The sequence below is a fragment of the Vidua chalybeata genome, chromosome 1 (assembly GCF_026979565.1).
Source record: "Vidua chalybeata isolate OUT-0048 chromosome 1, bVidCha1 merged haplotype, whole genome shotgun sequence".
Lineage (NCBI taxonomy): Eukaryota > Metazoa > Chordata > Aves > Passeriformes > Viduidae > Vidua > Vidua chalybeata.
In genome coordinates, this window is record NC_071530.1 from 6,526,283 (window position 1) to 6,551,969 (window position 25,687).

Here is a 25,687-nt window from a genome sequence, read left to right on the forward strand (position 1 = left end):
AGCCCAGAGCATGCCAAAACCCTGCTTGCCCTTGCATATAACTCGAGTAACAAAAGCGCAGCTGTACTCACTTGGAGGCAGGGCGATGCTTTCCCACCCCTTATTTAACACTGGCTTATTTCCATCAGCCGTAACAACAGTGAATGGCAGGGAAGGGAAGTTTTATGGGGAGCCATAGGCTCACAATCCTCTTTGATTTTGCTTCAAGTGAGTCAAATTGGCTTCATCCACAACTGAAGGCAGTAAATGTACTGACACAGAAGTCTGGCAACAGACCTCATCCCAGGTAAACTCCTGAGGCCAAAGGGAGGCACATTATAGAGGTTTTATATAGGGAAAGCTCCACACAGTGCAGAATCAGTAGAGTGGGCCAGGACATCTGCAGTGCTGAATTACCTACAGTGGTCTGGCTTTAAGCATGATGGGTTTTTAACTTACATATAAGACTAGCCACTGAGCTGTACTTTCCAGCATGCAACAGTCTTGGGCAAATTACTTCTTAAATTTTTTCTTTCCAAGCCTCACATCAGAAATAATGATACTTCCAGGACAACACTAAATCAATCATTTCTCCTAAACATTTAGAAATTTGCAGAAGGAAGGACACAGAGGGGGGCAGTGCATTAGGGTTATTATGTTGGCTCTTCCTCAGGCTTTCTTTCGAGGAGAGTTTTAAAAGAAATGCTTGGATCAAATACTTGTTCAATAAAAACCTGGATATCCTCCAAGAGTCCGCTTCTTTGGTGAGAGCAAATAAAACAGGTTTCCCAGTGTTTCAGGTGTAAGTGAAACCTTGAGTGCACAGGAGGTTGATATTAGAAGACACACTTGTCTGGTAAGAGCTGCAAGAGGCTAAACTGAATACCATATGGATAACAAGATGAGACTGGGGGAAATCAGGATCTTGTATGTGTCCAAAAATTGACAGTTCAATGACTGGTGATACTTTACATTCCTGATCCAGATTAGTTAGGGCACTGATGTTACTGGGTTCACCAGGAAACAAGCCAGGGCCAGTGCAGGCAGGCAAAGTGCTACAGAGGAAATTGAGTTTACCTGAGATGAACAAAACCATATTTTCTCCAGACACAGAGAAGTAAACTTCTTTTTTTTTTTCATTCAGGATCTCACAACAGTTTCCTTCAGAAAAAGAATTTAAACTCTGTTCCACGCTTGGCATTTTTTGGAAAAGTCCTCCAGATGAAGTAACTTCCTTGAATTCCAGCATAAATGTTCCTAGCACTGCTAAACACCAGCAAAGCACTTAGTGATCACTGCCCCAGATATCTACTATAGATATCTGTATGTCAGTCATGTATGACAAAACAGAACTCCTAAAGCACTTCAGGGCTTTTCATATGCAGAAGTTTGTATCAGCTCCACAGTTCACTCCACATACTCTGTTCCCAGCCAAGTAATGAACCAGCCAAAGGTCAGTGGAGTGAGAGCTTGGTTTGGGCTACACACTCTCTTCAAGATGAAGAACCAAGCCATCAGGGTGTCAGGGTCAAGACTGCCCTGTTCACACTTCAGGGATATCCTCTTCCTCCTCAGCCCTGCCACATGGAAGGAGAAGCACAGCTGGATCCAAGATAAAGCCAGCTTGTGGTTAGGAGGTTACACTGTTGCTCAGTCTGGCTAAACTTGGCTTTAACCACCAAATCGACTGTGTATTTTTGGACTGGTGAGGAAATGAGATGTTCATGACCTGATTCAGAAACTAAAGCTTTGGACAAAGTTTTAGATGGATCTGTTAATGAATTACCAGCAATAGCTGAACTTATGTTTGACTGAATTTCTATGGTCAGCTTAATGAATACATGTACTTGGAAAAGACTTAGCTGAGATAAACATTTGGCCTCACTCTGCTTTCAAGTTATACATAAAATACAGAAATATGTTGCACCAGTTGCAGTTGCTTTACATGCAAATTCCCAACAATAAAAAGAGCAAGAAAATGTTAAGGCTTATGCCAGAACATATAATAAAATTTCCTTCCCAAGGCTATAAACTTCCTGTGAAGCCCAGCCAATGTGCCAGACCAAGAAATCCAACTCCAGCTCCAGCCATCAGCCATCCTGTCCCTCCACTGGTGTCACAGATTTTTTTCTGTGACCACAGAGCAGTTCAGTAAAGTGACACACCATCAGACTCACAGACAGCTGTGCTGAAAGGCCTGAGAAACAGAATATCCTAGAAAGAAAAATAGGAAATTCTAAGGCCTATTTTTAATTAATTGCCAGATGGAAATAACCAGATGGAAATAAACCTTTCTTGGAACTTCTGAAAGCTTCTCGGAAAAGTCAACCTTTCCCTCAAATTGGCCTTGTGTACAAATTAGGACAGATAAAAGAAGGTTTTTTTTCTATTAATGAAATCATGATAAATTCTGAGATGATGCTTAGAAAAGAAAACAGCATTAACTAATTCACCATGATCATTCCAACAACTAAAGGATACAGGCAAATCTATGTACTACACATAAAACCCCTTCATGTATTATGGAAACATGCATAAAACAGTTTGAATTTACAAATTCTCAGCCTGAGCACAAAGGCATACTTTATTTAAATGGCTGTTATAAATCCATATTAAGTACAGGACTTAGCTTGATAACTGTCTCTTCATCTCATATCATTACCAAGCCTCTATATAAACAAAATATGGGCTGTCAGATTTCTCTTTGGCCTTTTTGTATTTTGTCTCTACAATGGGGATGTGAAAGAGAAAGGCTGAATGTATTTATTCTGGTCTGGGCATCTGGCCAAAAGTAAAAGAGATATTTTAGGTTTCCTGGCTCACAGTGAGTTCAGCCTCTTACCTGCCTCCCCATTTTAGACCACAGCTACAGAATTAAAGCTGTAACACAATCAGAATAGCAGAGAGGGTGCATCATAGCATTAGCCATAAATATTACCACTGTACCCTGGTTTCACTCGCCCATCTCCATCACAGCTCTCTTACATCAGACACTTTGCACAATCCTCTCACATGTGGTAAGACTTGTGGTAAGCAGAACTGTAAAATTTGTCTGCAAGGAGAGAAAGGTCTCAGCAGAACAACTAGAAGAAACCTGGTTGTTTGTCAAATGGATTTTTTGCAAAATCAAAACCAAAAATAGTGATATTTTGGTATCCATTCATGACTTTCTGGTACATCATATTTTGCTCATTTATATTTTATAAACCCATAAGCTTTAGGTGGTTCCTTCTTCCCATCCCTCTAAGCTGCACAGAGCCATAATGAAATCCTAACACTTCCATCCCGTGTAGAAAGAGCTTCTCCAGTTCCAGCCCCACTGTCCATAGCAGCTCCAGTGACAGGGAAAATGCTCCTGGTAAGGCAAGTAACACCAGAATGGCACTCAGCAGATCTAGTGGTGAGCAGCTCAGAAAGCTGCTCAGAAATCCTCCTCCAGCAGGTTTAGCTGCTCTATACTCTGCACTGCACATGTTACCTAAGCCATATAAAATAATTTTTAAATCCCCTAAAATGCTAACTGTGGGTATTCTCCATGAAATAGCAGGAACCTTGTGGCACACATTAACATTAAGTACCCCAGCTGTGAGCAAAGTCACCAAAATTCTGAAAAACAAGATATTCAGCCCTAAAGCTTGCCCATGTCTCAGGAAAGTAAACCAATCTAAAAATCCTTTCCATAAAGACCCAATATGTAATTCTATGAACCTGATTTTTGTTCTTCATATTTTGTAGTAGGTTTGGGAAACTCTAGAGATAGCAGTTACTGCTTTTGGCTCGGGGAATACAGCTCAGGGAATATTCACAGAATCACAGAACAGGTCAGGTTGGAAGGTACCACAGAGGGACATCTGGTCCAACCCCCCTGCTCAAGCAGGGTCATCCCAGAGCACATGGCACAGAATTATGTCCAGACAGTTCTGGAATATCTCCAGCAAGGGAGACTCCACATCCTCTCTGGACAATCTGTCCCAATGTGTCGTCACCTGCACAACAAAGAAGTTTAAATAAAGAATTATTACTTATGTGGAGGTTACAGTGGCTTTTGGAAATCACAGGATTACAAAAGTAGGAACACATAATAAAGATGAATCTGATGTAAAAAGTGGAAGATTGGGAAGAAGGTGGAGAAACTGAGATCTTTTGGCAACCTGCTCAGAATCAGCCTTAGTCAGCAAAGATGTTCAGGAGATTACTGTGAAATGAAGTTCCCAACCCAGGGCCAGGAAGTCAGATTTCCACACTACAATGGTAAATATTTCCAGTGGTAATTGCTGGGAGGCCAATCCTGCATGTCAAAACTGAAATGCCACAATGGACTGTTGTGATGAATTTCATAGGATGAACTCAATTTTCACTCTGACCCATGATCAGTCTTTACAGCTGTCCTTGTGATAACTTTCACAGTACTGAGTTTATTTTTAACTAAAAAGGGATCAATCTAACTGTTTGGATAAAACCATGCTATCTTTCTGCTTTGTCACTTTTCTGCAATGCTATCAGCAATCATATTTCTACTGTTAAATAGTTTTCCATCTCCCTCTTTCCATTTAAAGCACACTTTGGCATAATCAGAGTGCTTTTCAATCAGTCCCAGTAAGAACAAGTATCTATCTCGGAGAAAAAGCAATTGCATTGGCATGGTCAAGTTACTAATGACAGATCCATTATATAATCAACAAATTGGTGTTTCTGATGGCTATTCCCTTTCCTCCTGCCTCCACAATGGCTCTCAGCTCAGTCAGACATTTGCAATTCATTTAGGAAATGGATAAAGTAAGCATTTGGATTTTCACCAGTTGTGTTGCATTGTGCTGATTACTAATTGCAGCTGTTGCATCTCACTGCAGAAATATCTGCTTTTCAACATAGGTAGGACGATCCTTCAGGCACACATGAACATGCAAGAGCCCTGTGCATCACTTGTGTTTTCTGCTTCCTTGATGTAAAAAACCTTTCCATCTCGAGGCGATGAGGAAGCCCAGCATGGGTTGGTAGCTTACCTGTGTACAAAAATTTCCACTGTCTAGTGAAACATTAATCTACTCATTTTACTTTATGAATCTCACTAAATTTACTAACTTCATTTTCAGTTGATTCCATATCGCTCCCATTCTATGGGGTAAATGTGCTATTTTCAGGCTCATCCTTCCAAATGGTCATCTCTTCATCACTGTCTTTACCTGTTGTGTTTCTGTGTTTAAGGAAATTTACAGATATTTCTGCATGACAGTTCTTGAGAGGAAATTCTATTTTGTCATTATGGATAATCCCCCCCCCCTCAAATCCAAATATGTCATTTTATTTTACTTATTTTATACAGTTGATCTGGAAATCACTCCACCCTGCTTTGGATTAGAGTACACAGTATGGAAGAGAGTCACTTAGATATTTAACTCCACCAGGATATATTTTGAAATGCCACTTCCATGTTACATGAATAATTAGGTAATTAAAGTTTTCCATTGCCAATATTTAGGCAATATCAAATAACCAGAAACAAAAAGTAACAGACAATTTCAAGCTAGCTCAGCAGTAAAATGCAACTACCTGTTACAATTTAAGGTTGCTGAAGTTCATAACCCCAAATAGCCAAAAAAGTCTCAAGAGGTAAATAAATAAAAAAATAAACTTTCTAAAATTATCTGGCAGGGGCAGACTAAAGCAGAAGATTCCTGTCGTGGGAGTTCTCCTGTGCTACATTTACATTCCCAATAAGCAAGTCCAGGCATATTTGTTTTTACACAGTTGTTTCCACACCAAGACACATTTCCATTCCCCCCTCCCTTCTTCTGCTTTTGTGTTCCATCGTCCACATCAACAATTAGTGGAAATGCCTGGCTGTGCCTGCTCACATTGTTCCCAGAATTTTCTCTCCCCCAGTGAGCTCTGAAGACCATGCATTATTTGACATGACATGACTTGGAGGCCTTCTACAGCAATGGCTGTATGCAGGGAAGCAGACAGAGGCAAGGAAGAAGTCAGTCCTGGTTACATCTGGCACAGTAGGATGCAAGTCACTATGTGTTAATCCCTTAGCACAATAGCCCAGGTGATTGAACTTTAAATTACTTAAGTCTTGTAAACCAAAAACCACCAGAAATCAAAACAGCCTAAAGGTCAGGCTCATTGCTCTGTTTGTTTTGTGACATGAAAACATAGGATATTCATAACATGGGGTTTTCCCTTGAAATAATTAAACACCGATTGTATTTTCTATCACAGCTCATTTCTCTGCAACATGAGCAATTTGCCAGCTTGTCTATACACACTGAATGTATTCAGTTCAGAGCAAACAGCTGCACACAGGGCAGCTTCCCTCCACACACACAGCCTCTTCTCATCACAGAATCACAAAATATGCTGAGTTGGAAGGGACCCACAAGGATCATCAAGCCCAACTCCTGGCCCTGTACAGGACCGTCCCAAGAGTCACATCATGTGTGAACAAGAGCATTGTCCAAACACTTCTTGAACTCTGTCAGATTTGGTGTTGTGACCACTGCCCTGGGGAGCCTGTTCAGTGCCCAACCACCCCGTGGGTGAAGAACCTTTTTTAATATCCAACCTAAACCTCCCCTGACACAACTTCAGGCCATTCCCTCAGGTTCTGTCACTGTCACCACAGATCAGTTTCTGCCCCTTCCCCTCACAAGGAAGTTGCAACTGCAGTGAGGTCTTGCCTCAGTCTCCTCCAGGCTGAACAGACCAAGTGCCTTCAGCCACTCCTCACATGGCTTCTCCTCAAGGCCCCTTCATCATCTTTGTTGCCTTCCTTTGGGTGGCCTCTAATGTTTTAATGTCTTTCTTGTCATGTGGTTCCCAAAACTGTCCCCAGGACTCGAGGTGAGGCCGTCCCAGCCCAGAGCAGAGCGGGACAATCCCTCCCTGCCCAGCTGGCAATGCTGGGCCAGATGCCCCCCATGACTCTGTTGCCCTCCTGGCTCCAGGGCACTGCTGACTCCCATTCAGCTTGCCAGTGACCAGGAGCCCCAGGTCCCTTTCTGTGGCACTGCTTCCCAGCCTCTCACCCCGTACATCCAGTGTTGCCCCACCCAAGGTGCAGAATCCGGCACTTTCTCTAGTTGAATTCCATGCGGTCGGTAAGGACTTGTGCCCTTATCTGTTTTTTAAATTAACCTAGGCAGGTACACAGAACATTCAAGACCATAAAACACAAACAAAGGAACCTATTGCCCTCTGAAAATGAACTTTCTCTCACTTTGTTGCTGAAGTTGAGAAGTTCGATTTTACCATTCCTCCAAGAGAAGGTGATTGATCCCCAGACGTGTCCCCAGATTTCAGCCTGTGTGTCCCAACTCTCATCCATTAAAGTGCATATAGTGATCAATGCCATTATCTTACATCCTTTGCTGTTACATGTGTGCCTCTTACTTGGTTACTTCAACCCAAATCTACTTCATAAACATGCTGACTTAAAGTTTTATATGGATTATTGCAGTGAAACATACTTTTTTAATTTTTAAACATTTATATTTGAAAGTAAATTTGAAATAACTACCCACATAGAGTCTGAACACATTAAATGCCTACAGTAGCTCACAAAACCTTTGAAGTTTACCCAGGTAAAAAATATATAAACAAAAAACCTCTCACGATTTTAAATGATTGCAGCCTTTTCTCAAGTTACATTGAAAAGAAATTTCTTTCTGAAGTCTTTATCACATGTAATACTTGGTCCCTCTCAGTCAAACGTAAGACAAACAAACACTGACTTTGTTATGTGTCACAACAGATTGCAATGCACCAAGTATCAGTATTAGTTTCAGTCTTTATCATCAGGAGAGCAGCTGCTATTTATCTCTTCCCAAATTACTTCCTAGTATTACTTTCAATCTCTGTTCCATTGAACTAAAAACCAATTTCTGTTTTGTTTGGGTGTGTTTTTTGTGTGTTTTGTTGTTGTTGTATTTTTTGTTTGTTTCTTTTTTTTTTCCATTTTAGCTATCAGGCACAAGAGAATGTAACTGGAAGTGGAAAAGTAGGGAAGTGGCTTGTTTGTAATGCAGGTATAAATAGCAAAGAGGGAAGAATGGCATCTTGAACGTTTGAAAGATGCAAAGCTTAATTTTCAAATGTAATTAAGGATATCCTGATGCAAATGGACTGGCAGGATCTTCAAATACTGTAAAAGAACCTAAGATGCCTAAATTCCTTTTAAAATCACATCTCTTTGAGCTACTAGCCTTCTTAGCGCCTATTTTCTTTTCTCAAGGCTTAATCCTGTGAATGGCATTTTAAATAAACTTGAGTCATCTGTTTGCAGATTTTTGGACCTGAGACTACAGACAGATGGGCATCAAAGCAAGTGATTTACCAAGGCTTACCAAGTCACCACTCGTTTTATCTGACAATGAAAATAAAACAGATTGGCTAAGCAGAAAGGCATTGTAATGCTTTGTTCAGCATTGCAGGAGGATGGGAAGATGCACACAGCTGGGAAATCCAGCTGGGGAACAGCAGCCTCCCTTGCCTTGGTAAATGGCTGAGGTCCACCAGGATAGCTGAGGAACACTGGGTGAAGAACAGTTTTGTCTGACTAAGTAATGGAGATGAGCCCAATCCTGTGCATGGTTAAGTAAGACACTTCCTCTTTTACTGACTCCAGTGTTTTACAGCTGAAAATCAGAAGAGTTGCATTAACAGCAACTTTTACATGACATGTCCACAGATCTGCAGCAGTGAAAAGAGACAGAACTCTTAGTATAACACAGAAAAAAAGGAATTCAAGTAATTGTACTTTTTTAATTACTGGATTTGCTTTAGAAAGAAAAATGCTGGCATGTACTTTCCTGCCTCTGCACAGCTTAAAGCATGTAGAGTCATTCTAAAACACATAAAAATATAAAGAAAATGTATAATTAATCATCATCCAACTAAAAGAAGTATCAAATTAGTATTTACCTTGAATATTGACTACTAAATAAAGAGCAAAGGGAACAGCTGAATAACATCTTCTACCTCCCATTCTTTTCAGGCTCCAAATTTTATGTTTACAAATAATGTTGGCTCAACTTTTCAAATGGCAGAATTTCTCCATTTTCCCATAAAAATGTAGAGTTGATCTAGGACTGGTGGAAGGAGTATCAAAGAACGGTGCTGAGACCATGCTGGTAATTCTCTTTCCTGCTCTAGCTGGCAGCAGCAGTAGAGAATGTCCAGCTCCAGCAACTGGAAGGACAAGCCAGTGGAATTCAGGAAAGGAGACAGAATGCCTGCAAACTCTTTAGAGACTGCTGTAAATTGAACATGGCTGGTAAAAGCTGTTTCAGATGTACCCAAACACCATTTTTTTTGACAATGTAGATGACTACATGTGAAAATACTGTAGATGCCTTGTTTCAAGAATTCTACAACTGATGTGCCACCAGCTATACAGAAAATTAAAGACTAATATTGCACAGCTTTCAACAACCACATGAACCACATGGAGGATGTGATAATTAGGCACACTCATTGGTACCACTTTTGATGCTGGAAATCAAAATAGTCTCCTCTAATTTATCTTATATCCTCAATCTTTGGTCTTCCTGATCAGGCTGCCAAGAGTTCTGATAGTTTTATTTTAAGACCTGGCATGACTGTCTGTAGACTTTAGACTGGAATCCTTTAACTTCACACATATTTTCAAAAAGCAAAAGGAAAAATACTTCCCATGACTGCTGCCTTGGGTTAATGTTATACATGGATCTGACTTAGGTTGAGCTTGTACATGGATCCTTATGGAACAAATACCATAGCATGAAGGTTTGGCTTACGCTTAAGGTAAGGGAACTGGGTCTAAAAACTTCAGTAGTCCAACTGTCACATTCCTATTCAACTGGGAAAAGTTGCTTTAACTCCAGCCATCTCCTTGAATCTCAGCACTACAGGGATGAAGTTGTTTCTTCACACCTCCTCCAGCCAATACAATCTGTCAAGGCTTTAAATTCTTCAGAGAATTTGTCTTTACTAACATATGTACAGACATCTATCAGCATTCAGTCATGGATGGAAAGAAGATCCCACGAGATGTTTTGGTGTTTCAGTGTGGCACACTGACACTTTAGAAGTTCATTTTTTATGGACCTCAAGGCTCAGCCATTCATCAATGCACAGCTTACACCTCCTCAGCCCTCAGGCCATACAGCAGATAGAGACTCAGATTGCTGAGGATTTAGTGCTCTTACCCTTGAACTGTCTTTCCTCTTACTTCTTGGTTTAGATCACACTTCCAACACGTGAGTAATACTCAGTAACAGCAAATACCCCTCTAATGAATTTATGCAAAAGGAATGACAACACATGATGAAAACCACATTCCAGAAGATGCAGTGATCTAGTGAGGAGCTGGCAAACTCATACACAGCATGGTAACACTGACTAAGCACCTTTTTTTACCTCTCTCTTACTCTTCCTGCCTTTCTCAAGTCTTGTTGAGACTATTGTGCCTCCAATTTTGATACTCATCTCAGAGAATCCTTTTCCCAGAAGTCTCTACACTCCTAGCCAAATTCAATTTCACTTGTCAGACTGGCTCTATACTTTTGGAACAAGATCCAACCAACTGTGGAGTTCAATTCCATGTGCCTGTGGAGTGGCCGAATATAGTCTGTTTCCAGGAACTTTCACTTGCCCAAATGTGTTCTGTCAGAGCAGTGAAACTAGGGAGTTTCCATCCTTGGGGAAATTCAAAATCTGATGGGGCAGAGTCCTGAGCAACCTGCTCTAGTTGACCACTGGGTCAGCAATAACACCTGGACTAGACAACCTACAGATCTCTCTTCCAACATCAACAATTCCATGATTCTGTAAAAACACCTGTTTGCACTTAGACTTTTTAAAGGCCACATGGCCAAAAGCAAAGCAACACAGGCCTAGCAAACACATTAAATGCACACCTACTTAAAGGCATAGAACAGGCCTGTATCAGTGGAAATTTGTCAAGGATTAGGGGTAGGTAGCCTTAATAGAGTCATTGTGACACACTTGAGCAATCTCTACACAACTCCCCTTTTCAGATTTCCATGTAGTACCATCAAAATAAGTGCAAGCAGGTAACCATTTCTTTCCATTTCTTTCACTAGACAGGCAACAGGCAATGCTTATGGCATCTGTTCAGTCCACATTCCTAAACCTATCCCATTTCTATAGAGAAAAGTCTTCACGGAAAAGTTTCTTCATGCTTGGACTCAGATTTTACCCCTAATCCAGCTCACCAAGTACTGATTTCTCCAATTCCATGGAAAACACGTTTCCAACCTCTTCTAAAGGAATCAACAGGTGTGCAGTTTCCACAAACCAGACCCAAACTTCAGTTGTTCATAAAAGACCCCTGGTAAGCCCACAACTGAGCAGGAGAGTCCTGTGTTTTGTCATATTATCAGGAAGCACCCCAGCCACTCAGAGAGGTTTGCTTTCTTCAGCTTGCAGAAGCAGAGTATTTTCTTATTTTCATTGTTCCAGCAGTGTTACTGACATGAAAAGTTGACTGAAAATTGCACAATGGCTGTTGTACATAAATGATGATAAAGACTTCAGAACATGGCAGACAATGCTGATAATGCACACACTTCCTCCTAATGAATCCCCAGATGTGTGAGCTCTCCAGCAGCTTAAAAAATGCATATAGCTCTCTCAGCCTGGTCACAAAAATAGATTAAGTCTTCAGTTTATGACATAGGTTCTGTTTTTGGAGCAGAAGATCACAGGCACCCTTTGCAATAATGACCATAAGGTCTGAAGAGTCACAGTGTGGGAAATAAATGACAACCATGAAACTCACACTGCAATGCATTTGCTCTGCATCCCACAGGGTCACGCCTACATAATGTAATTTACTGTCAAGCTAAATTTTATGAAAATTTGAAGGATGTTATCAACCATTCTATGAATCTTTAATGTCAAAAACTGAAGTACAGCGTGATGTTTCTGTGTAAATAATGCTTTCATGCTTTAAAGGTTTCATATGCAAACAACTTGAGAGAGACAGTATTACAGAAGCAAACACTGAACTGAAGCATTATACTCCAGTTTCTACAACTACATAAAGAGTAAACACAAAAATAATTCTGCATACATTTGTGTTTTAGCTCACTGCTGGTATGAGAAATAGTTCAGTAGCAGCACAGCACTGTATCACCACACCAAAAATAATATTTTATATTTATTGATGGCATCGTGTATTCATGTGTGTACATAAGTTTTCCTTCTCAAAAGAAAAACCACACTCCATTCAAGATTTAATCTTTTGCTTTTAGCCTTTGAAGACATGCACAGGTCTCCCTGTTTTTGAGACTGTAACACTTTCTCCAGTGTATCTACAGTGCAAACAACAGTAGAAAATTGAGACAGCAGCCCCCTGCAACCAGATCAGAATCTGGAGCCAATTCCCAAAGCCTGGTGATCAGTCTAGGGTAAAATAGCCCACATTGTGACATTCCTTGTCTGCTGTGGATGTCTTCCTTGATGCTTCATTTCTCTTGTAACCAACTCTGCTCTTTCATTATTCCCTGTGCATGGGATGCCTTTTGACAGAAATTCAGCTTTTATTCAAAGGGATAAGAATTACATGTGTTTCTTCAATCAACATGAATGTCCACAATTTGGGCAACTAATTCTGACTCAGTTTTGCCTGCTTTCTCCTCCCATTAGCTCTGACAAGCCAGCACCTGGGCACACCAACCTACTTCCATGACTGTCCATATATCATCAACAAAATGAGGGTTAAATTCTGGATTCAGTCACATGTAAGTAGCTCCCCTGAATTTAATGTGGTGAAGTTGAGCATAAGCTGAACAGGAGCTGTTCACAGGGTCTGTGAACAGGAGCTGGAACCTCCCAGATGGAGATCACTACTCCCCATTTCACTCCTGATCCCTCTGGAGCATGACTTTTCTTCTGTTTCACTAATTCCCAATACAAGCACAGTGTAAACTTCCCTGAGCCCAAAAGTCTCACCATCCACATTTCTGTGAGGACCTTCCACCTTCATAACTTATTTCTCCAAGGAAATTCAAATTCCTCTGAGCCCACATTCCTCACAGGCTCAGGTATAAATAAAAGAGGTTGGGTGAGACCCTCCAGGAGCAGAATCTAAAACCAGGAAAAGTAGTATTTTGTAAGACACAGCACATTTCTATATACTGATGGTCTGTTTCTCTTATGCTTTAGAACCAAGAAGACTAATGCTTCCTTAATTGCAGTGGCAGCTATTATGATTGTAAACATTAATCCTTTCTTTTATCCTTCAGATAATTCAAAGAACCATCTCAACACCCCTGAGCAAATACCTCCTGCCCTTTCCTGTCTTAATATATCAGCTCTTGAGGGAGGAATCCAAATTTAAACTTCAAGGCCATAGAGGCTCAGAACAACTCAGAGCCTGCCCTGGGAGAGCAAGAGGGAGAACAGTTGATTTAATTTTAGGGAAACATTTCTCTCTCCTCTGTCTCTCTCTCCCTTCACCTCCTCTTCCCAAGAAAACAAACATTTCTTTCATTCCTAGATCACATTGGAAGCTGATTTCTTTTCACCTTTGAAAGGATTCACTAGATTATTCCCCATCTGCAGCTTCCTAAAGCGACTCCTAGACTGAAGTGCTGTTCTTATCAGCCCACCCTGCAATTACCGGGAGACAAGAAGCACCCTGCAAAAACTGTGACAGAACAAAATCATTTCACAGTGATTTATTAGGCATGCAGCCACTAATGACTTTGCAAGTGTGGAAAGCAAGATGGAGGGGCAGAGCCTGAGCCAACAGTAGCTGTCAGAACATCATTGTCATCCATTGGGTTAGAAATATTTAAGCCATCTGATGTTCAGCCTGGCATCCCGGCATAACACCAAGCCTGGAAACAGCAATAAATTTTGACATTGAGGAGTCTCTTCAAATCACAGAGGTTGACAAAGAAAAGGGAGAAACTGTGCAGAGATGTTTCTTTGTGTGGCATAGAATATAAAGAACCCTGATCCTCAAGCACATCCTTCTAGTGCATCGACTCTGCCATCAGGGCTGAAGTACCAGAGGCAAGAGCCACCTCACTGAACTGAAAGGTGTTTTGATTTTCATTCACAGATGTTGTTTTTGTGCTTATCGTGAAAAAACTTCTTTGTCCTTTTGAATAAAAAGTCACCTTGCAATGTAGTTGGGAAAAATCCAAGGAAGTGCCAAGCTCCTGCAATTCCCACCTGCTGGGAGCAGCATGTGCTTGGCACCTGGCATAGTGAAGCTCTTGAGAAAGGTTTTGCCCTCAGTTGTGCTCATGTAAATACAACATAACTTTGCTAGCACTGACTGAACCATCCCAGATGAAATTAAAAGTAAACAAGAGCAGATTTTTTTTTTTTCTCAGCACCGGGGGCCTACAATGGCACCATTAACATTAGAACAGATCGATTTTGCAAGATGACAAAAGAACATTCTGATCTCACTGCTGTGAGCTCCTACTCAGCAGACAATTGCATCCCATCCCAGAATAGAGTTTTAAAAATGTTCAAAGCAATGTGCAAGCATTAACTTCTAATGGCTTAAAAAGGAATTTTATAATGCTAATGTCTTCATATTACAGCTATGATGCATCTAGAGAGCAAAGGTTTCTATTTAAATCTGTAGCAGCTTTCAAAGATATTTGGACCAGAAATTTCCATTTAGGCATCTCTAATTTCAAGACTTCTGAATGTGCTGCTGGGACAAACAGGGGTTGATATGACCTTTACAAAGGCTCCTGCAATTATATTCTGGTCCATCTAAATTACTAGTTTAAGTCAGCTGTGTATCTACAAAGAAAACAACAACCAAACAAGAAGATGTTCCACCATCCCAGCCATTCAGCAAACGCTGCCCTGCCATGCTACAGAATACAGTGGCCCCTACTTTATTCTTGGCTACTGAACACAAGCTGAGAGCAGCAGGGAAAGCCAGCCTGCAGGAATTTAGTGATCCACCACCACTTCCAGAAGTACAGGCAGGGTACCACCCACCTGTGCTGAGGGAGACTGAGCACAGAAAGAAGGTGAAAATAGAGTGTTTCCAGATTTTTTGCATCACGTCTTGTCCTTCCTTGAGAAAGGTGTACCTGAGAAATGCCCTGGAGTGTTGCAAGCCAAAAAACCTGCTTTCTTCAATTTATCTGTTTTTTCCCACTGTTACAGACAAACCCAAAACAACAGAACTATGTTGGGGAGGGAAGAAATGCATACAACTTTCTTTTCAGAAATCCTTATTATTCCACAATCTTCTAACCTAATTATAGTGTATTTTGCATCCTTCCCTCTTTTTTTTCCCACAATATATATTATTTTTTCAAACAGCATTTCTGCATGACCAGTGTTTTAGGTCATGACCATGTTTTAGGTCAGCCTGCATCACAACAGTACCTCTCTGTACCATTGCTTTCTCTTTCAGAATGGACTCCTCTCTCCCCTCCTACTCAGGCCTTGTTAGTTCTTCTCTTGTTCCTAATTTGAAGATCCAAATGAGCATGAATTACGTGTCTCAGCAATAAACATGATCTCACAGAAACACAAAGAAAAGGATGAACAAAATAAAAATTACTGTCTGGTGAAAGCTCCCTTGACAACTACAGCTACACTGACAGGCACCACTGAAATAATAGGAATGATGCTTCAAAACAACAGCCAAGACAACGTTATGAAAGAGAAAAAAACCCAGTCTAAACAGATCTTTTCAAATGCAGATTCCTTTGTCAAGTAAGGAGAATGTGAAAAATGTTCTTTCTTATAGCACAGCCATGTTCAAACTCTGCCAGATTACAGAAAACCACTAAAAATATGAGTACAACCATGGGCTCAATAGTCCATTTGAGGAATGTTAGAATGATGCAGGATGAAAGAGAAGGGTCATATTTTGGGGATGGAGAGGGAGGATGGAAGGTGTTATCTCATTACCAAATCTTGAAGCTCTTCCAGCTGGGTGAACAACAAAACTTATGTTGACTTCAGTGTAACATCAGGCATTTGCAAGCTTTTGTATCTGAGTCACTACCATTACCCAGGTGACAAAGTGCATAGCAAAAAGCCAAGAGATGAAGAACATGAAAAATTATGACCCACTACTAAAAATGTTCCATCTAAGACAGAACTAAGGCAACATTCACAAAAAAGGTTGTCTATGGATGAGGGAGGAAATTAGGAAAAAAGCATTAGCATTCCTCTGTCAATAATAATTTAGTACTAATGAGTTCCTTAAGTACTTTTTTTCGTGTTAGCTTCACACCATAAAAGGAGGAAAATTGTTCTAAGTTCCGATGTGGTCAGAGATATTTGGTGGTCGGCAGGTATTTCAAAAACACCAGGTGGATGCTGTAAATCCTGCAACAACCACAGGAAACTCCAAAACTACCTATGGCTCCTCAGCAGGCAGAAAATGCAGCTCCTGAGAGCAGCAGTGGGGATCCAACTGCACAAGAGTTTCTGGCTAGACTGAGTCAGAGGTGGGGGGGCAGTGGAAAGAGATGGCAGAGACAATATTGCAGGCAGGGTGGGAAGGAATAATGAGCACAGGGGGAGTGGTGCTTTGGTGTGGTACATGTTATTTGCTGGTACTTTACATCCCTATTGTGAAGTACTACTGGCAACATGGTAAAGTTTATTGCCTAAAATCTTCTGTCACAAATACATAGGCAACACCCGTGTTAGCAGAAACAGACCCTTTTCTTCTAGTACTCAATGCACTCTGAGCTCCAGAAGTTTGGCTTGGGCTCTTGGGCTTGTATTCCTCCCCAGAGAAAAATAAAATCTGCAGAAGAGTCATGTACTTTTCCTCCATTTTATTCCACACACTTGAGACCCCTAATAAATTTGCTTTGACTTCTTATTCTTTCCTAAAACAAGGGAAAATCTTAGAACCACAAATATCTTTTTGCTCCTTGGTGGCCTGGCAGAGATATAGGTAGAACTGTTTCCCACTTTTATATAATGAGATTTAAAACCAACTAATAAACAAAACAAAACAAAACAAAACAAAAAAAAAAAACCCCAAACAACAAAACCACCAAAAAAACCTAACACAAATAGGCAATAAAACAACAGACTGAACAAAAAAGATACAAGGACTTTGCCATTTCTTGCCAGAAGCACTGAAACCAAAAGTACATCAGGACTGTGAATAGAAAACTAATAGCTACACGGATCACAAGAACATCCTAATAGTAAAAAACCCAGTAATTTAAGTTTTGAAAGGCATGTAATTCTGAAGATGGAGCCAGTTAGCCTTTTAGTACTCCCTGGAAATAGAAACTTTTGATCTGTGGTTATTCTGTATCTATATCTAGAATTTCTTGCATGTTACTTTACAGTGGAATATACAGAACAGAGCTGGTGAACAGACTGCACGGCTCACTGGTTTGCTCCACTGTGAATACAACCGCCCTGCTCTTTAGGCAGTGACCAGACTGCTTGGATCCAAATCTGAGCGAGCTCTGGGTTCCCCAGCCCTGGGAAATTCAGAAGTGGATTAGTCTCGAGAGAGAGGGAAGAATTAGATTAAACGCTGGTTCAGCCACAGGCAGGGACAGTTCCCGGAGCCAAACCTGGGAATGTTGAGACCAGCGTTTGGGGGTGAGCAGACCTTTTGCTAGACCGTGCTGCGAGTCTGAGAGGGAGCTGGGTGAGACAAACTGAGCCAAACCCACAGCCCAGGGCACAGGAGCACTTGTAGAGCAGGGACTAAGAGTCACTTCTGAAACTGGGATAGTGAGGATACTCCTCCGTGCCACGGACACTGCAACCTGGGCTCCCAGCACTGCACGGGGGGCCAAGACCCCACTCCTAAGCCCACCCCAGATGTGAAGGACTCGCCTGTTGCAGGGGTGCACCCCCAGCCCAGCATGCCCCAAACTCCAGAGCTCGGCAGGAAACACCTCTCCCTGCCTTTCGCTGCGCTCCATGTCAGAGAAAAACATGCCTAAGCCACGCCAGCTGCCGAACGGGAGGAAGAGCGAGGAGCCACTTACGGGGATGTGCACTCGCAACATGAGTTTCTTGCGGCTGGAGCTTTTCCTGCTGCTGCTGCTGCTGGAGGCATCCTTCTTCTTGTCCATGGCAGTGCTGCCCATGCCTTCACCCAAGCGTGGTGCTGAGCGATGGATCTGGAGAGGGAGGCTCCTCTTCCACCTCTCCCCACCGTCCCACGGGCCGCAGTTACTCCAAGCTCTTTATTTTCTTTTTTCTTTTCTCTCTCTCTTTTTTTTTTTTTTTTTTTTTCCCTCCTAATGGCCTTAGGAAATTTTGGGGGGAAAGCAAGAGGAGGGGGGGAGAAAGAGAGAAGCCGAGGGAAGGGGAGGAGTTTCTCCAGCTCCGGTCTTTAAGCCCAGCAGCGAGGTGTCAGGGGGGACCTCCGCAAGAGCATGAGATGCCCTTACAGACGCTGCTCCCTTTCTCACTCTTCCGCCCTTTCAAAAATATCCGGAGCATCCTTGGGGAGGGGGGGGGGGGGGGGGGAAGAAAGTTTCCTTCCCCTCGCCCAGCTCGGCCGCACTCTCACCGAAAGAGAGAGAGAGAGAAAAAAAAAATAAAAAGCAACTCCCCAAACACCCAAAGGCCACAAAACCCGAAAGGGGAAGCGCTCGGGCGACGCTCCCGGCAGACTGGGGAGTCCCGTGGGGAGCCCGACCGCGGAGGGAAGGAGGGAAGGGGGGCAGGAGGATGGGAGGAGGTGCCCGGGCGCTCCGAGAGCCCCGGCAGGGTCCCCAGGAGCTGCGAAACGAGCACCACGCAACTTTCCCGCAGCCCGGCCGCTTCCCCCGGCTGCCGCTCGCCCCGGGCCGCCCCGCCGGCCCCTCGGCCTCGGGGGGAGAGGAGCTGGAGCTGTGCCTGCATTCCCCGGGCTGCCGGAGCACGGAGGTGGGCGAAAAGGCTGCGTTTCACCTTGCCAAAAACGCCCAAGGGCGGCGCGGTTCCTCTCCCTGCCGACCTCCCAGGCTGTTTTCTCGCCTCCCTCCCCCAGGGTTTCTCCCGGCCGTGCCCTAAAGGAGGGGTATTTCTTTCCCCCCGAGGCACCGCTTCCCACCCGCGCTCCCCGCAGCCCAGCAAGGAGGGAGCCCCGCCAGGCTTCATTCCCTCTGGGCAAAACCCCAGGCTGCCCTGCCTCTGCCGGGCTGACAGGGAACGTGTGCCAAGCCCAGGAGGGCCGCAGTCCACTCCTGAACGTAGATTTTTCCGCTCCCTCCCTCCAAAAAGCCTTCAGCGCGCTCGCAGATTCAGCCGAGCGAAAGAGGCGGCTCAGCCCCCGCGGGCGAATGGATTTGGCGTCAGCGGGTCCCAGAGAAGGAAAAGCTTCCAACATCCCTTCACCTGTGGCTGTGCTGCTCTCCCAGAGCAACCCCACGGCAGTGCCACCCCTGCTGCCGGGCTGCCACCAGGGCTGAGAGTCTGGGACAGCAAGGACAGAGAGGTGTCTTTTCTTTAGGACAGCAGGTGGTTTAAACAAGCATACATGCTGCATCAAAATATGAGGGTTTGTTTCGGAAGTGCCTCTTCTTCCCTTGACAATCTCTGCGTCTTTTTACAGTGCCTAAAAGTATTTGAGGATAAGGCCAAGCCCGTTACAGCCGCGGAGCTTTGATCACAGCACTTAAACTCACATTTTCCCTGGGTTCAAAGATCTGCATTCATAAAGCCGACACTGTAATCACTCCCAGCAAACCTTAGGGGATTCTATGAAACAACGATTGAGAGAAGGGACAAGATTTTCTTCAAAAATCTTATATTCTGAAAAAAAATACAGGGTTATGGTGGTTATCATCAAAAAATACAAGAATTCGGATTTATTTTCCTCCTTATGGAAGTGTCTGTATTTAACAGGTGCAAAGCTTGGTCGGGTGTAAAGCCTGTAGCCACTTCTCTAAAACCACACAGAATTAAATAAAAATATGACCCATCTAATGAAATAGGCAACTGTCCTATAGGTTCCTACAGGATGTCATGGAAAGAAACAGACCCAGAAATGAAACAGGGGTTAACATCACTGACACCAGATCAGGAAGGGATGTGGACAGGTCTGTAACACCTGCTTTCTCCCAACATTTATATAAACTCTGCCAACAAAGTGCTGTTGCAAAGGGATATTGGAATGACTGGAATAAAGAAATGAAAAAGTTACTAATAAGCATGCTGATGAAAAAAACTGTCACAAGGTTTTTCTAGCCACTGTGGTCTTGAAAGTTAAAAAATCAGAGAAGAAAAGGTAGAATTTCTTTAGAAGGATTTTAGCAATTGGTACTGTAAGCACGCAGATCTTCTGGCCATTCTTCATTAAATTAACTAAATTAACTAAATTAAATTCATTAATTAATTCAGGTGGAGTAAAATCTACCATATAAATATTCCTTTCCCTTGCTTAAGCAAAATTGTTTCCCACAATATTATAATTTATTTTCTACATTTAGTATTTTAAATCTAAATTATTACTTCTTTTAGATTATTTGTAGGAATAATTGTGGTTATTGTAAAAGAAATTTCATAAAGTGACATAAAGGCAGCATGACCAAACTCCACAACCTAAAAAAAAAATCCATAAATCAACCTCCCCCTGTCAGGACATTGCCTTAAGCATGTTTATAACTTTCAGAATACCACAATAAGGGGTTATCCTAATTTTTTTTTCCTTTGACCTTCGAAGATCTCAAATATGACCTTTGATTCTCGAGTCATATTTTTAAACTTTTCATTGCAGCTCTGAGGATTAGAGACATGTTAAAAAAACAAACAAACAAAAAAGAAAACAAAGCACAAAAAATACAACAAACAGCAAAACAAAGCCTAAATCCTCCTACAGCTGCTAGACTTCAGGAGCTTGACTCCTTGTAAAATCAAGTGTTAATAAGACCCTGCTATAAAATAATCACCAATTATTTCAGACATTAGGGCACCATGTTTTTATCTCTCTTTGCTTTTTATCTTTCATGGATAAATGTAGCCAGTATATGATCAAACAACATTGTAAATAGTTTTAATGAAATCTAAAGTTATTTTGATCGATTTGACTACCAACAACCATGTTTTCAGATGCATATCAGCATCTAAATTACTAATTTCACAGACAAATGGGTACTAAAACACTTTGGAGAATATAAAAGAATCACAGAGTGGTTTGGCTTGAAAGAGACCTTAAAGATTATCTGGTTCCAACCCCCTTCCCATGGGCAAGGACACTTTCACTAGACCAGGTTGCTCAGAGCTGCATCCAGTCTGGCTGTGGACACTTCCAGGGATGGGGCATCACATTTATAACCCAAATACTTCCAGGGATGGGGTATCACATTTATCACCCAAATACTTTCAGGGATGGGGTATCACATTTATCACCCAAATACTTTCAGGTTTCATGACTCCTCAGGGAGACAAAGCAGAACAGCATTTCAAACACACCAGCCACACTTTGCCTCTCCCAAAACACCGCCTGAATGCTCCCCATTATAATTCAGCCCTACCTGTAACTCAGCAGAAGGAGCACATTTTGGGCTACACCCTGCCAACAGGACTTGCCCTACTTAATCCTTAAATACAGGTTGAGTCAATTTTTCCATAATACATTTCCCCGAGTACATGCCTAAGTTTATAAAATAGCCATAAAACTTTGCTTTGAGCCTTGGTTGTATCAATTATAGTTGCTGTAAGGAAAATAATATGTCACCAGCAAACTTTTGTGCTGAGGTTCCATGTGAAATATGTAGAGATTTTCTGAAGACTTTAAATTTCACTGAAAAAGCATATCTAAAAAAAGTGGTGAATAGGAAGAGCTATGTGAGTTGCTGGTGGGTTTTAAATCTTTATTAAGATCAGCATTTCTTGGTAATGCTTTATAGTTTGTTGTTGGTAATATCATATATATTGCATTAGAGAAAAAAAGCTATCTGTGAAAAAAACTAATATTCTTTCTATGCAGATGATATATGAATCATACTGTGAACATTCAATGTAGATTTTTTACACATGCAATCTGTAGGTATGTTTTAGGCACAAACCCCTGCAGAAGTCTCATTCTGGGTGACTACATTTCTTACCATAAATAATGTGTGTATTCCATACCAGGGTAAATATTATAATTTCTCAGGTCAACCACATTATTTCTTAAGTATATGTATAAATATATTCTTATTTGGGACTTTCAAACCTTTTAAAAATGTTTCCAGGATTTAGAGACAAGTTCTTAAAAATCAAGACATTTTGAAATCTGGGAGCTCAAGACCTTGTCTGGCTGTTAATGGTATTCAGTATCTCAGCATTAACTATGCTTAATCATAGCAATTTTTCTCTTTATTCTCTTCTTATGTTAATATTTGTCCCTGTTGGTTTCTGCACTTCCTCCTCTGCTTGTCCCTTTCTTTTCACATTTCACCTCTCATTCTTATCCTTCTGATTTTGTTCTCCATTTTTCTCTCTTCTCCAATTTGCCCCTCAGTTCTTTGAGCACGCTTGAATTCGATTGCTTGGTTTCTGTTCAACACATTTATTAGATTGAATTAGACCCTGCTGCATTAGGGCTCCTTAACTTAATTACCAGTACAATCTAATTAACCTGATGCAGTATTGGGATGCAGTAGTCCCTGCACAAGTCTTCTGTAGAGGCCAGAGAGGACACAGCCCTGACATCTGTCTGCCCACAGCCACACTCACCTGCTACCTGCTGTCACTCAGCACATTGCAGGGTGCAAATTTCAAGCCAAGTAGAATATAGGCTCAACATGAGGAAATTCCTGTAGACAGCTAAATTGCATTGTTTGCAGCAAAACTGCAATTGAAATTGCCTTCCATGGGGAAATTTGCAGGAAAAATTGCAAGTCTGCCAGGAAAGCCTGAGTGGCTGAAGCAAGGTGAGGTAATAAGGTTAATGAGAGGAGCTTCTTGTCCCCAGAAGGTCTCCAGGAACATAACAGTAGCAAAGAGTGACAAATATTTATGCTGAAAGAGGGGTTGTGTGGACAGATGGCTGTGCTTCCTCTCCAGGCTGTCAGACACCTTCTGGTAGGTAAGTGCTTACTGCAATGGATTCTCTTGTCACCTGAAGCCCAGCAGCACAGTCTGCCCTGCAGCCCCCTCCCTACTGTCACCAGAATCCCTGCCCAGAATTTCTGCTGGGTGCTGGGCACTCCCTCCAGAGCTGCTGCACTGCTTCATACACTGAGCCACAGGGATGTCTTCTCACCCAGGAACACAGCACAGAGGAGAGGAAGTGAGAGAGAAGCAGTTTCATAGGACCTTTCTAAGATGTTTCTCTAATTTAATCTGACTGCTGATTTCTCTCAAACTGCCAAGGGAAGGGACAGTTTTTTGAGTTTAATTACTTTTTCATTTGCAGATCTTGTCCATCTTGACAACTGATCCTGGGTATCAAAAAGTTTCAGAAGTCATCATTCAAAATGAGCAGGCCCATGGAATGGGTTTATCTGGTACACAGAAGGCTGTGGCATGGGCACTGGTGAGAGGATTGGCAGGAGCTCCCTGGCAGCTGCAGTGTTTGTCTTACTGTGTCCCATCTTCATGGCTCCAGAACCACAATCCCCATGAGGCTGCCCTCATGCTGCACAGCACTGAGCCCGCAGGAAATGCAGGCACAGGAAATCAGATGGTGCATGGCGCTGTGACCTGAACCCCATTGTGTGGTGGCATTAGTGCCAGCACTGTTCCATAGACTGTATCAACAGGTAAGTTCTGTTTCTCATTTGTATCACTACACTGTAAGAGTAAAATAAGAATAATACTGTGTCTTCTCTGCTAGAAAGCATCTGGGAGACCTGACAAGGTACAAACATGGAAAACACATTTTTTTGTTTGAACCACAAGAGCTTGATAAAAAACCTTGAGGCTGAGTCTTCAAAGTTCACACAACCTCTGTTGGTTCTGAGAGCCAGGAGAGCCTTCCAAAGATTGAAGTACCTTATGAGACATTATCTTTTTATATTGGTTTTTATATATATAAAAAAATTCCATTAACTGGAATGATGCTCAGGTTTTCTTAGTACTTTAGAGTCATAGAAGAAATGACAAAGACTTTTAAAAGTAGCTGACTTCCTCCTTATTGATACAGGAAAATTTCTTTTGTGTTTTCTACTGATTGTGAGTCAGAATTTCTGGCTGTTAGCCAAACACAATAGTTGGAGCTTTTGATTTGCATATGTAGGCCTACAAGTTAGAAAGATAACCTCAGTCAAAATTTAATATAATAGATTATATGCAAAACCAGTGAGAAAAGATTCATTTCCCATATTGAGTGATTTTTGTCAGTTGTGCAAATTAACCCAGAGAATTACAGATAGAATTCAAGATGAGTCTGCTTTTAATTTTCTTTTCCAACAATATGCATAATGAACTACATTAGCTAAAAGAACGTTTAAAGGAGGCAGAGACATGGTTCTACCAGGTATGTGTGGGCATAAGAACAAAAAGTGTTTTCAGCAGCACAAATCTGAAAGTACTTCCATGTTCTTCCCAGTTCACTGGGAAGAATTCAGAGAGGTGAAGAATTACAAACACACTTTCTGTGAGCCTTCTCTGTGTGATAATATCAGAATTTATTCCTTGGCATGGAGTATGCTTGGCTTCAGACAGGACAGTGGGCAGGAACAGCACTTTCCTTCTGGAGTAAAGGGGATGAGACTGCCCCAAAACATCAGTCTGTCACTGCTTGGTGGTACAGAGGCAAAAAGAGGTGAGGTTTCCAAAGCAGTCATAAGCAGTGAATTCCAGGATGGTCTGTAAGATCTCAAAGAAAATAAATTTTGCATATTTAGCTTCAAATTTGTTATGCTGCAAGGTACTGGTGACACAGTGTCCCAGAACACCTCTGTAGCAGTGTTCTCCACTTGACCTCCAGCCAGGGCCAGTGGCAAGATTCCCTTTAGGGAAGGCAAAATTGCAACAATTGTAAAACAATCCAAACATATTTTCTCACCTGATAGTAACTAATAACATGAGTTATTATCCCATGATGTGTCAAGAATCAATGAGAAGGTGATAGTTTATGGATGAGACAGAGGACTGAATAATAACAGGAAGAAAGAGAAGAATAATATGAAACCTGCTCTGCACAATGGCTTCCAAAGGACCAGAATGCACTGAAACTGCCTGGCTACACCTTGGTATCCAGGACCTGTGGATATCACAATGTGTGCAACAAAAACCCAACATCCAAAAAGCATGACAGGTGAATGGCAACTCCTCCTTGTTTTCATAAATGAATTGTATTTCTCTTGTACTGAGAACACAGTCTTTCTAAATTAGGCTTTTTTGCAACATTGCCAACATATTTTTTTGATCCCAGGTATCTACTCTATGTAATTGAGGTGCTCCAGGATTTGTTTTTCTGCTTCCTCACATGTGATGGGCACAGGCAAGCACGATGAGCAGGTGTTTAGTGTGAATTCATGCAGATCCAAGATGACATCTCCCCAGGACAAAAGGTGACGTGTAGGAAAGGTGGCTCAGAACTGTCATCTCCACCAGCAAACCAGAGCACCAGAACACAGGCCTGAGCAGAGTCCTGGAACTGTCCTGGTTGTTAAACTGTTCACAGTCCCTGCAGAGCTTTGGCTCAGGCTGTCTGCAGCTCTCCAAGACCCTGCCAAGGCATGGTTCAGGAATTAACACCAGTCACAAGCCAGTAGGAAGGCTGGTCATGGCTGCTCTGTCTGAGGCAAGAGTTTTCCTAAAAGCCTTGCTGTACCACCTGAGATCTGCAGCTCAGGCC

At 42.0% G+C, this 25,687-nt stretch overlaps 1 protein-coding gene across 2 annotated transcripts in view; it reads right to left on the reverse strand.

The window, feature by feature from the left end:
• Window positions 1-25,687, reverse strand: part of PRKAG2 (protein kinase AMP-activated non-catalytic subunit gamma 2) — a 241,939-nt gene that overhangs the window by 192,143 nt on the left and 24,109 nt on the right. The window contains exon 1 of one of the 2 annotated variants that reach the window (XM_053963314.1): window positions 17,955-18,136. The exons of the other annotated variant lie outside the window; for it this stretch is intronic. Coding sequence (XP_053819289.1) covers window positions 17,955-18,056 — 102 coding nt within the window. The 5' untranslated portion in view covers window positions 18,057-18,136. Of the gene's footprint in view, window positions 1-17,954; window positions 18,137-25,687 lie in introns of those variants that run through there. 2 annotated transcript variants of the gene reach the window in all.